Below are 14,078 nucleotides of genomic sequence, written 5' to 3' on the forward strand. Positions count from 1 at the left end.
GCTACATCCCACCACCCCCATCCTCAATCTGGAAAACTATTTATCGCAACTTTCTGTTTTCTGTCACTCAGCCAGTTTCTTATCCAAGTGCCTACTTTTCCTTTTATTCCATGGGCTAGAATTTTGCTCACATTGTGTGGCGCTGTAGCAAATACCTTTTGAAAATCCATGAGACATGGTATCAATGACCTTTATCAACTTTCTCTGTTACCTCCTCAAAAAGCTTCAGCCAGTTAATTGCACATAATTTTCACTTAATGACTCCATACTGGCTTTCCTTACCTATCCTGTATTTGTCTCAATGACTATTGATTTTGTCCCAAACTATAGTTTTCAGAAGTTTCCCTGTCACTGAAGGCAAACTGACTGTTCTATAGTTGATTACATCTTTGCACTTCTTTTTTAAGAAGGATGTAACATTCGCTGTTCTCCACTCCTCCAGCACTATCCCTGTGTCTAAGGAAGACTCGAAGATTATCACCAGTGCCTCTGCAATTTCCACTCTCGCCTCTCTCAATATCCTTGGATGAACTCATCTGGTCCTGGTACCTTCATCAGTTTTAAGTAACGATAGCCTTTCTAACACCTCCTCCTCATTCTCAATTGTAAATTCCTCAAATGTACCAGTTACCTCCTCTCTTGATCTGGGTAGCATCCCCTTTCTTTGTCAGGACGGTACAACATACTCATAGAATCCCTACAGTGCAGAAGGAGGCAATTCGGCCCATTGAACCTGCACTGACAACAATTCCACTCTGCTATTTCTCCTGCCTCTACGTGTAAGTCTCTTTTTTAACCGTAATCAGCCCTACTCTTTCTTTCACCACCCTTTTATTACTTAAGTGCTTATAAAAGACTTTGGCATTCCTTTTGATGTTAGCTGCCAGTCTCTCTTCATGCTCCCTCCTTGCTTTTCTAAGTAGTGTTCCTCACTTCCCCTTTGGTCCTTCTATATTTAGCCTGATTCTCCATTGCATTTCCTACCTGATATCTGTCACACATGTACATCTTCCTTTTCATCTTTACCTCTCTCTCTCATTGTCCAGGTAGTTCTGGATTTATTTGTGCTGTCTTTCCCCTTCAGGGGAATATACATTGACATTGGCTGCAATACCCTCTCAATGAAGGAGGCTCATTGTTCAGCCACCGTCTTTTCTGCCAACATTTGAGTCCAACTCAGTCGACTCAGATGCATTCTCATCCCATCGAAGATGGCTTTCCCCCAATTAATTATCCCTGCTCTGGATTGTTCCTGGTCCTTTTCTGTTGCCAACCTAAACCTTATGATACAATGGTCATTGTGCCCTAAATAATCTCCCATTGATAGTTGATTCACTTGGGCCAACCCATTCCCTAGAACCAGGTCCAACAATGTCTGCCCTTGGAGCAGAAGCAATCACTGCAGAAAATTATCTTGAACACATTCCAGGAACTGTTGCCCTTTTTGTCCCTATGCACTATTCCTATCCCTATTCCCAGGAGAAGATATTTTTGAAATGGATTTCTTTGTTCAGGTTACACTTTATGGCTTGTTTGTGACAATGTGCTTTTTTGTGTTTTGGTTTCTTCAAACCTGCTTATATCCCGAATTTACCCAAACTGAGAAAGGCAGGTCACACTTTAGTTTCAGATTCTGCCCCATGCCACTACTGAACCTTCAATTCCACACCATGCTAATTTACTCTCTGATTTTTCCCAGTTGCTTAAGAAATATTGCTTGACATGTCAATTGACTGCACTGAGTTTGAACCCTTGCGCAATGGAGAATAATGTTAAGGATAGATTGATTGACCATGCTAAATTGCTTCTTAATGTCCCGGGATGCGTAGGTTAGAAGGATTAGTGGGGTAAATATGTGGGATTACGGGGATAGGGCCTGGGTGGGATTGTTGTCAGTGCAGACTCGATGGGTTGAATGGCCTCCTTCTGCATTGTAGGGATTCTATGGTTCAATGATGGTGTTCAGAATAAGAAAATAGGACACCCAATAGAGAACATGAAACATTGGAAATGGAGAGCTATCTGGAACAGACCAGCTGAAAGGATTGTATCAAATTCATCCATATGAATTTATAGAAGGTAATTGGACATGTATTTGGAGAGGACTAATTTTCAGGATTATGGGGGAAAGACTAGAACTAAACTGAGCAGCTCTTTCAGAGTGCCGACACAGGGCACAATGAACCAAGTAGCTGCCCCCTGCGTTGTAAGGTTCTATGATAAATAGATGGAGAAACAATGTGTTGATTTTAGCTAAGCCTAGATATAAAACACATATGTGATTGAAGTAAGGGATGCTTCTCTGAATGCATCTGCTTCATAGGCAAGTGGAAAAACAAGGAAAGAAGCATTACCTAGTAAAATAAAATCAAAATACTGCAATTGCTGGAAATCTGAAATTAAAAACAGAAAATGTTGGAAAAACTCAGCCAGGCTGGCAGCTTCTGTGGAGCGAGAAACGGAGTTATCGTTTTGAGTCTTGAAACATTGCTTCAATTTCTTTCTCCACAAATGCTGCCAGACATGCTGAGTTTTTTCTAAACATTTTCTGTTTTTATTTCAAGAAGCATTACTTGATTAGTTTTTCAAAATGAAACGAAATCAATGATTGCTGTGACAAAGGCGGCAGGTATAACACTGAGATGAGGAGGAAATACTTCTTGCAGAGGGTGGTGAATTTGTGGAACTCACTGCCCCAAAGCTCGGTGGAGTCTGAATCATTAAATGGTTTCAAGCAGGAGATATATTCCGGATTTTTTAAAAATGGGTTAAAGGGGAACAGGTGTGGAGGTGGATTTGAGACGAGGGAGAGATCAGTCATGATCTGATTGAATGGTGGAGCAGGGCTGAATTTGCCTGATTCCTATGACAGTGGTGGACAGTTTGCAAGTAGCAGCTATAAAATGGGTTCAATATAAGGATAGAAAAGGATGATGAAAGTAAAAGTGCTGGATTGAGAAAAGGTAAAATTCAGTGAAATAACAGAAGAACTGGCACATGTTAACTGGGCAGTGACGTAATCAAACAGGCTGATAGGTTAATCTAGGAAAACCGTCAAGGATGAAATGTATAGAGTCTAAAATTATATAAATTATAAAATTATTCCTATAAAGCAAGTAAAAGTGCAGTGTTCTGTGGATAGAGATTAAAGTTAAACAAAGATCATGAAAAAGACATTTGCTAAAATCGGGATAATGTAGCAGAGAAGGTGATTAGGAATACAGGAAATGTGGGGGTGGAAAAAGTGAAAAGGGAATGTGCAAAAATACTGGCAAGTTACAGAAAAGGGAATGCTGTAGTAAAGGATTTTATTAATATCTAAGAAGTGAAGAAATATTTAGAGAGAAAAGTGGGATGAAGGGGGAAATCTAGTTGCGGAGAATGAAAATATGATGGAGATATTAAATATTTTGTATCAACCTTTAGAAATGATGGTGGAAGGAATTCTGCATACATAGAATCCCTACAGTACAGAAGGAAGCCATTCGGCCCATTGAGTTTGCACCAACCACAATCCCACCCAAGCCCTATTCCTATAACCCCACAAATTTACCCTGTTAATCCCCCTGACACTTGGGTCAATTTAGCATGGCCAATCAACCTAACCCGCACATCTTTGGACTGTGGGAGGAAACCGGAGCACCAAGAGGAAACCCACACTGACAAGGGGAGAATGTGCAAACTCCACACAGTCACCCGAGGCCGGAATTGAATCCCGGTCCCTGGCAGTAATGCTAACCACTGTGTCACCATGCCGCCCCCACATACTAGAGGAGGATTTGGAACAAATTGATGAGTTAACTGCACAAATGTCACTTAGCCCAGATTGCAAGAGCCTGAGCTGTTGAATGAAATCTAAGGGCAGTAGCAGAGGCTATGGCCTCATTCTTTTGCCATGTGCCTGAAGAGTAGTTGGTGAAGGGAAAGATAACCTTGTAACTAAATATAATTAGCCATTAGCAAACAGGCAAGTCATATTTGACAACATTCATTTTTTTACATACATGTGACTAGATAGATGAAGGCGGTACACTTTTTGAAGGTAGCAGGACAGGTTGAAAAAGTGATTAAAAAGACATATAGGATACTGAGATTTATAAATAGAGGCATGGGAGTGGGGTGGTTTCCGCTCTTCCATGTTGACCAAGGCTCTGCTGCTCGTTCTATTTGGTCAACACAAACTCCGAATTCATTCAATCAAAATCAATCTTTTATTTGACAAAACACAAGTGACTTTCTCCTGTTCTAATCTTCTACGATCTATTTCCCAAAATAAGCACTGCTTATCTTCCTGAGTAAGATCAGTGAATTAAGTCCGAGTCACGTTGGCCAGGTATTAACCAATGCTGCAGTCTCTAAGCTCACAGCCTTCGGGGCTTTAGGTTCGGGTTTCTCCTTTCTTCTTCTTGCGACGGTTGGCCTCAGGTTGCCGCTGCCAGTGTTTTGTTTGCCATATATTTATACCATATTTCTCAAGGAGCTGTGTGAGTCAGTACCTACATTCCTGCATTTAGCAAACCACCAGACAAATCCTATTGTTTCAGCAGCTACAATCTCATAATTCCAGTTAATCAGGTTATCTCCTGGGGTTTTACCTCATCTGACAAGATCTTCTTACTTCAGTTAATTAAGTTATCTTCCGCTGTTGGGCCTGTAGCTTTTATGCCCGTATTTGTTTAGAGTCACTCGACTCCTCAGAATTGGCCACTTTGGCAGTGGCACCCCAAACAGTCTGCAGCAGGCTTCACCAGCAAGCTGATGGAATATTCTGTGGGAATGAAGAAAAAAAGGAATGAGAATATACGTGTCATGTGATGGCACTCAACAGTGTGGAGGAACAGAAATACCTTGGCAAAATCAAGTGGAAAAAGCCACTAAAAAGCCCAATTGAGTTTTGGGTTTTGCAAATAGTGTCATCGTAGATAATAATGAATTGATACAAAATGTTGACTAGATTAGGATTGGATTCCTATTGTGTAAAAGGACATTACAGGTGTAGAGGTTGAACAGTTTATTTTCACAGGAGGATTTGAGGGAGGGGAAACTATAGTTCTGGGGAGAAATTTGAAATACTGGGACTATTTCCAGTTGATTAAAGACGAAGAAGATGTTTGATAGAAGTTTAAAAATTCTTGAGAATTTTGTAGCATGTATAAAAAAAGACGACTTTCTCTGGTTGAGAAGTTGGTGACACAGGTATTCATTCTAAAATGATCACTCAGAGGATGCAGAAGGAAGTTTGGAGAAATGTTACAGAGCGGGTTGCTTGACAGAGGCATTGAGATAGATGCCATTATGGGAAGAGAGAAGGGTGTACTTTGTTTCAACAAAGAGCCAGTGCAAATATGATGGGGCTGAATGGCTTTCTTTCGTGTTCAAATGTCTGTGATTCTGTGTTGTGCCTGCACTTATTATTTTTTGAATCCTCCCCAGAAATCTCTTGTCCTAGAACCTCTACATTTCCTACAGTGCCACAGCAAGGATAATGATCCTGAGGATTTAAGCACTCAGCTCTGGGCCTGTGCTTTTGAACCAGAAATAAAGAACTCCCTAATTCCAGGTAAACTATAAACTGAACAAACACATAGAATGTAGACATTACAACTGGAGAAGTTTATTTCAAATTAATTCAGTAAAGTCTGTTAAATTTAGTTACTTAAGCACCTTAAGTGAAACTGCGTGGGGTTCCTCCGGATGCTCCGGTTTCCTCCCACACTCCAAAGATGTATGGATTAGCTTGATTGGCCATGCTAAATTGCCCCTTAGTGTCAGGTGGACTAGGAGGGTAAATATGTGGGGTTACGGGGATAGGTCCTGGGTGGGACTGTTGTCGGTGCGGACTCGATGGGCCAAATGGCCTCCTTCTGCACTGTAGGGATTTTATGCACCGTATCTGCAAAGAGTGAAAGTTATTTTACTTGACAGAACCTTTATTGTCAATGGACATCTTCAGTATTGTGTGGTGATGTAATGCTATTGGCAATATGCCACATCAATAATTGATTCAAAGGCCTGGGAATAAAAATAAGGCTTCTAAAATGGATTGGAAAGTGGTTGAAACAGAGGATGGTTGTGAATTGAATTGCATAAACAGGGCAAGAGGATCACTGGCCTGATCAGCGGGGCTAATGATACCGTTAGGCTATTCAAATAATTTGTAGCAAGAGTTAAAAACAGGTTAAGTTTGCAAATGAGACTAGGTTGATGGGGATCTCAGTAGAAGGAAACAAACCAAATACAAGCTGATGCAGATGTGTTGGTAAGGCTAATGAGTGGCAAATGATATTTAATGTGGGCAATTAGGAAGCAATCAGACTAGGGATGGGAAATAATCACTGGGAATTTAAACTAAATGGCTCCAGGCAACAGGGCACCACAGGAGAGGGATATGTGAATATTGATGGATGAATTATTAAACCAGCAGTAAGGTTGTTGGATCTACATAGGACACTGTTTCAACTGCACCTAGAGTTGTTAAAAATTCTGCCCACACCACCACAGTAGAAACTCCAGGCATTAGAGGCAGTGCAACTAAACAGTTTGTTCTGGAGAAGTCTTTGTGAAATTATTATTCAAGAGTTGGAAGTAAATACATGCACTGACAGACCAATGCAGTGCAATAAACCCAAGAACTAGGGAACTTTGGTTCTGCATTAGAAAATGGAAGATGTACAGATAGATAACAATGTTCCACAGAGAATGTGAATGTACTGAACAGGAAGGCAGAGTGGGGGGGGGTGGGGTGCAAACAAAATCCATGGGGAAATTGGACAGATATCAGAGGCTGATCAGGATTTTATTTCAACTTGTTCTAACCACTATATTGAAATGCTCTTGTTCTCAAAATGAATATTGCTTTTCCTCAGTACAGTATTTGAGGGATGTTCCTAGGTGCAGCCAATGGGGGAGAGCGATTGAAACCTATAATGTTAGGTCTCTGCCCCCGTTACATTATGCTGGGGGTTCCCAAATAGGTGGTCCCAGGACCATTTACTCATTCAAATGAGTGGAAGGGGCATTTCTAACGTGCTATCCATTCTGTCATCATTGTTTAGCAATTGAATGTTCACGTGGTGCAGTGCCTGAAGAAACTCCATCGAGTCTTCAGAATTCTCAGATGGACAGTTTGAAAATAAGATTGAAACAATCTTAAGAATTTCCCCTTTTCCAGATGATCCTCGAGACATGAGATCTTAAACTGCCACTGTGCTCCTGTTTTGTGCTTAGAGCAGCCATTTGACATTGAATCTGCTGTATTTTTGGAATGGGGTGCCTCCCCCTCTTTCATCTCCCTCACCCCTAAACTAAAACTCCTTTGAGAATCCTTGATAATATCTGGGTTACTATGAGCAAACTTTTTACAGGATGTGAGCAGGTAGTAATTGTTTTTGACACAATGCTATAGAGAATGTTGTAAGTTCATGTTCACAATGTCTTAGTTCTGACCGTGTCGAGATCAGTTTGCTATCCTCATGTTGCTCGTAGTGACGGGCTTGGAGGGCGCAGTAGTATGGGTGCAAGTTGTTCATTTTCTCATAAATTGGGGTTCCTGACCTGTGCTCTGCAAAGCTCCAGGTCTTTGGTTCCAATCTTACGCCCATTATAGCTCCTCAAGTTTTTAAATAGACTTTGATCAAAAAACACTGCTCTCTTGTTGGTGGAATACCAATCAGAAAGCAACATTTAACAATTCGTATCTTTATATTTAAAAATTCAGAACTATTGAACAAGACAAAATGCCACAGTAAGAGATTTCTGAGGCAGTGAGAGGAGTATTCATGAGCTTGATAGAGCTTACAGGGTGCATTTGCATGAGGAGCCATACAGTTCTGGGTGCTATAATAATATGAAAACACAAATCCTAGTCCTGCTGATATCCTAATTTAAACTGCTCTGTGAGATGATTTAAGATGATGCTCTGCAGGATTAACTATAAAATAATTTCCGCAGGTAAATTTAAAGTTTACGACAATAGAAATGCCAGTTATGATGGAATAATTATGATTTCTATGAATAGTTATTAGGCTCATTTTATTTATTTTTAAAAACAAGAGGTAGCAGAAATGTAGCTTTGAATAAACCATTCATTTAAATGTTCCCATCAGATGGAGGGCTGCAGTCATCTCAAACTGTGGCTACATGTGGAGGGGATTCAGTTTGCTTCATTGACTGTGAAACTGGGATGGTCCTTCACAAGTATAAATCCATTGGAGAGGTGAGTATGGTTATATTGTCTACGGTAAATCATTTACCTGGTAATATAGAATATTGCCTATGTTATTTGTGTAAATGTGTGTGTGTGTGCACTAGGATTGTTTTGGACTATAATTATGATACGCACAAATTAAAATTTAACTAACAGTTTATGATTTAAGGTGGGTGAAACTTGAAGCACTACTTTTTGTTAGTGAATAAACTTGTTTCTGTTTTCTTTTTCTTTCAAATTGCCTTCAGGGCCACACTTTGTGCGTTCACAATGAGCATCCTATTCTGACATCCTTTTTAATTGATCAATACTCGACGGGGATAGTGTAATGGAAAACAGTTTCAGTGATAAGATCCTGATTGATTTATCCGATTTTCCTCAGGAACTCTTTTCTCTTGCCTGGACTACTCTAACTGTGATTGTTAAGGATCAGAAAAGAAAAATCAATGTGTTAGCTGTGGGTGGCCAGATGGGTGTCGTAAAGCTGATTCATGTGAAGGTGAATTACTGCTATGGGAAGATAAAGGCTCACAAGAGACCGATCTGTACTCTCTGCTTTTGCCCAAATCGGGAGACGTTTCTCTTCAGTAAGCATTGATCTTTCTATTGGAACACAAATCTGCTAACAAGAGACTTAAGGTTGATGTATGTAGAACCATGGAAGTTTACAGAACAGAAGGCCATTCGAATCAGTGTTTCAGAACTAGCCCTTAAAGAAGTTATTCTTATCTCATTCTAATAATTCTAAACTGATGCTATCTTGCCATTAACTCCTTAACAGAGGAGTTAAACTTTCCCTATTTTTAAAATTTTTACTCCATTCTTAAAGTTACAAAGCCAGTGCTCAGAATGGACCGGGCAAACCCAAATCCATTCATTGCTTCCTCCAAAAAACAAATTGAAAATCCATTCATTGCCACCACAAGGGGGACAAACAAGATTCAAGATGACAAAATGAGGCATTTTGGGCTTGTTCGGACACTTGATCTTATCCAAAAGCCTAACACTATTCTGGCTATCAAAAGCTTCCTAATTTTAAAAATATCCTGTTGGCTTCTCTATTCCAGTAGTAATCTAGTCTTCATATCCCATCTTTCCCCTTAACTCCACATTTTCATGCTAGGTTTTATCCTGGTTTATCTGTGCTATACTATGTTCTGGGAATAATAAATGGTCTTTCTTTGATGGACATCCAAAAATGGACACACTATTCTAACTATACCTACCACAATTTTGTGCAGATTTATCATACCTCTTTACTATCGTATTCTTCCCCCTACTGAATTTAATTATAAAATGGAATGTACTGTTGCCTTTTATTTACCTGCACTGCACTTTCAGGGAGTTAGACATTTGAGTCCCTTGATGTCTTCGTGCACCCATATCTTTCAGCATCTTTTCTTTGAGTGCTTCATTGATTTTCTTCCCAAAATTTATTACCTCATTCACATTAGCAAATGCCAAGTTTTTAAAAAAGTTACTTTTGGAATATGTGCATTGCTGATAAAGTCGGTATTCGTTACATGTCCCTAATGACAGAGTGACTTGCTCAGCCACTTCACAGGGAAGATAAGAGTCAACTATATTGCTAGACTGGATATAGCAAGCAGGCTTCCTTCCCTGCAGAGCATTAGTAAACCAGATTTTTTTTTTAAACAACAATTTGGATACTTTCATTGTCATCATGACAAATACTAGCTTTTATGTTCCAGATTTATTTAATTGAACTTACATTCCCAGGCTCCCATGATGGGATTTGAACTCTTATCTCTGGATCATTAGTGTAGACCTCTGGATTACCAGTTTAAATAATGACCATTATGCTTCTTAATCTATGTTTTGCTGAAACCTTTTACAGTCTTCCTTGTCATTTGCTAAACCTACTTTCGAGGAATTATTTGAAAATTTCCGCTCCTGCTTGGCCAACTTGTTAACGTTTCCCCCTCAGCAATGTCCACCCTGTCACCCTCATACCCAACCATCAGTCTCTGACAACGCTCGCCCTCCCTCATCACCTGACAATGCTCACCCCACCTCCCAGCTCTCACACACACTCCCCAACAATCTTCACCCTCTCTTCCTCGCTCACAGCATTTGATAATATTCATCCACACTCTGGAGCCTCCCTCAACGCATCTTCCAGAATCCCTGACTCCTACCTAGCTAGGGGAGGGGAAACAGCATTGCTTGAGAGGGGTTAAGGGTTTGGTGAGAGGGAGGAGTTGAACATTGGAGGTGTTGGGGGCTGGGTGGCGAGCATTGTCAGGGGTACAGGGGGGTGTCCTTTAAGCCTTTTCCATAACAGCTGTTGCTGTTAATCATGATCATATCTCTGAGATGAACAGCAGGAGAAAGAGTGGGTAAATATCTATCTAAGTATAGGGCATCGAACCCAAGCCGCTGAATTGAAGGACAGTGTTGGATACATTCATTGAGGGCTGCAGACAGCACAATTCCATCCATCGGAAATTTAAACTTCCTGCGTAAGTGCTGTGCTTGTGCAGTTGGGAGTTCACCGGAATCCCAAAACTTGACAGTGACCAATGTCCCCACATTCGCTGCCTTCACTACCAGAAGTTTACAGTCTGCCATAGCTACTCAAACATCTAACTTTCTAATTTTATTTTGTATGTTTTACACATTCACATGCATGCCATCAATCCTAACTCGCAAAGACCACATGCTTGAATACCATTGTACGCATTAAAGGTAATAGTTTTTCTCCAAATAAACCTTTGCGAAATGATAATTGTTGTTGACGTCAGATACCTCCCGTTTATCCTGCTGCCTCAATGGGAATTTTCACCATACCTTCCTTTCCTATTACTTTAGTCAAAAAGAGAAAACTAATCATCAATGTATAATTCTAGAACAATGCCTGTTGGATAACAATGTGACTGAATTGCTCCTTGTTTGACACTGCCATGAGTGGAAGTCTAATTTCCTTCAATGGCTAATGCTTAAAGATCCAACTGAAGCTGTTTATTTTAATATTAGAATCACAATTGACCAAATCCGTCAACAATACTTCATACCTTAGCTGTTCACATTTAGAGCAAGTCATATAAATTGCCTGTTCAGGTAGATATGACTTGGGATTACCTCATTTTCTCTTGCTAATTTTCAGATTATAATGTTTTAATTTATTTTCTTTGACCAGCTGGATCCTATGATAAAACAATCATCTTATGGGATATTGGTCTTCCAGATTGTGATTATAACTTCAGAGCGAGGTAAATGCTGTGCAAACTTGCTAAATGAATAGAAACAGTATTTTTAAACATGACTCCTTCTGTTCATCAAGTGCAGTTTCAATGTTCGTGACAAAACACCTTTTCTCAATGATTTGGTTCGAAGGTGGATCAAAATCATGTTTTTATCTAACAAGTATATAGATTATTGGAGAATTTCAGTTACTTAGAGACTTGGTAGAGGTATTAAAATTCTGAGGGGACAGAGTGGATAGGGGAAAAACTGTTCCCACCTACGGTTCTATGATTGGTGAATGGATCGACCACGAGGGCACAGATTCACTAATGCCTTTTAGGGAAGGAAATCTGCCGTCCTTCCCCTGTCTGGCCTACATGTGACTCCAGACCCACAGCAATGTGGTTGGCTCTCAACTGCCCTCGGGCAACTAGGGATGGGCAATGAATTCTGGCCATTCAGTGATGCCCATGTCCTATTATTTAAAATTTAAAAAAAGATTTAAGGCAATTGGCAAAAGAAGCAAGGCAACATGAGGAAACACTTTTTCACGCAGCAAGTGGATAGGATCTGGGATGCCGTGCATGAGAGTATAGTAGAGGCAGGGTCATTCTGAGGCATTCAAAAGAGAATTGGATTGTTAACCGAAAAAGAAGAATGTGCAGGGCTACAGGGAAAAGGCGGGTGAGTGGAACTAAGTAGATTGCTCCTACAGAGTGCCAGTGGGCCAAATGGCCTCCTTCAGTGCGGTGACAATTCCCTGATTCTGTGAAGTGATTATCGATTAGAGCTTAAATGATTTTTATTAGGTTTATGAAGATCACTTTGTAATTTTCTTCCCAAACTAAGAGTCACGACTTCCAGTGGAGTCAAGAGAGGAGATTTGGGGTGACGAACTCTGCGTGAACAATAACAACAGTGGAGCTTTGACTGAATGCTAAAGTCACAAGACCCCTTTAAATCCTTGCGACTTTTTATTATGGTGGCCTGAATGGCTGCTGCTTTTGTCCTGTTCCAGAAAACTAACTGAAAAGGCAAAATTTTAAAAACATGTGACGATAAATTGGGGTCCAAGTGGGGAAATGTTTGGGAATCACCCTCCCAAATGGAGGCCCATTGCAAACTGGTGAATTAGTAACAGAGACCTGAACTAGTTTGCTTTTAAAATCCATGTGATGGCAGACAAGCTGAGTGAATGGGCAAATGCATGGCAGATGCAGTACAATGTGGATAAATGTGAGGTTATCCACTTTGTAGCAAAAACAGGAAGGCAGATTATTATCTGAATGGCTATAGATTGAGAGAGAGGAATGTGAAACGAGACCTGGGTGTCCTTGTACACCAGTCACTGAAGTTAAGCATTGCAGGTGCATTAGGCGGTGAAGAAGGCAAATGGTATGTTGGTCTTCATAGTGAAAGGTTTCGAGTACATGGGGATTCGATGTATTGCTACAGTTATACAGGGCCTTTATGAAACCACATCTGGAATATTATGTGCAGTTTTGGTCTCCTTATCTGAGGAATGATGTTCTTGCTATAGAGGGAGTGCAGTGAAGGTTTCCCAGACTGATACCTGGGATGGCGGGACTGATGTATGAGGAGAGATTGAGTCAGTTAGGATTTTGTTCACTGGAGTTAAGAATGAGGGGGGATCTGATAGAAACCTATTGAATTTTAACAGGCTTAGACAGGGTAGAGGCGGGAAGGATGTTCCCAATGGCAGAGGAGTCCAGAACCAGGGGTCACAGTCTGACATACAGGGTAAACCATTTAGGACTGAATGAGGAGAAATTTCTTCAACCAGAGAGTGGTGAACCTATGGAATCACTACCACAAGCAGTTGAGGCCTGGAATCACTACCACAAGCAGTTGAGGCCTGGAATCACTACCACAAGCAGTTGAGGCCTGGAATCACTACCACAAGCAGTTGAGGCCAAAACATTTTATGTTTTCACGAAGAAGTTAGCTATAGTTCTTCCAGCTAAAGGGATCAAAGGGTATGGTAGGAAAGGGGGAACAGATTATTTTTTAAAAATATTCATTCGTGGGACATGAGCATCGCTAGCTGGCCAGCATTTATTTCCCATCCCTAGTTGCCCAAGGGCAGTTGAGAGGTCAACCACATTGCTATGGGTCTGGAGTCACAGTAAGAAGTCTCACAACACCAGGTTAAAGTCATCATTCACCTGATGAAGGAGCAGCACTCCGAAAGCTCGTGCTACCAAATAAATCTTTAACCTGGTGTTGTGAGACTTCTTACAGTGCCTACCCCAGTCCAATGCCGGCATCTGTACATCCTGGAGTCACATGCAAGCCAGACCAGGTAGGGACGGCAGATTTCCTTTCCTAAAGGACATTAATGAACCAGATGGGTTTTTCCAACAATCGACAATAGTTTCATGGTCATCAGTAGATTCTTAATTCCAGATATTTTTTATTGAATTCAAATTCCACCATCTGCTTTGGCGGAATTCGAACCCGGGTCCCCAGAACATTAGCTGAGTTTCTGGATTAATAGTCTAGTGATAATACCACTAGGCCATCAACTCTCCTGAGGTGGATGATAATGACTGGTGGAACAGACTCGAAGGATCAAATGATCTATTCTATGCCTCCTATTCACTATGTTTCAATATGGGGAACATTTCAGCAGAGGGGGTTCACG

General features: G+C 40.7%; 1 protein-coding gene across 3 annotated transcripts in view; it reads left to right on the forward strand.

Moving 5' to 3' along the window:
• Positions 1-14,078, forward strand: part of lrwd1 (leucine-rich repeats and WD repeat domain containing 1) — a 44,699-nt gene that overhangs the window by 12,619 nt on the left and 18,002 nt on the right. For all 3 annotated transcript variants that reach the window (XM_078225128.1, XM_078225127.1, XM_078225129.1), the window contains 4 exons: positions 5,434-5,560; positions 8,106-8,215; positions 8,589-8,793; positions 11,367-11,439. In XM_078225128.1, coding sequence (XP_078081254.1) covers positions 5,434-5,560; positions 8,106-8,215; positions 8,589-8,793; positions 11,367-11,439 — 515 coding nt within the window. The remainder of the gene's footprint in view (positions 1-5,433; positions 5,561-8,105; positions 8,216-8,588; positions 8,794-11,366; positions 11,440-14,078) is intronic.

The sequence above is a fragment of the Mustelus asterias genome, chromosome 12, assembly GCF_964213995.1.
Source record: "Mustelus asterias chromosome 12, sMusAst1.hap1.1, whole genome shotgun sequence".
Taxonomy (NCBI): Eukaryota; Metazoa; Chordata; class Chondrichthyes; order Carcharhiniformes; family Triakidae; genus Mustelus; species Mustelus asterias.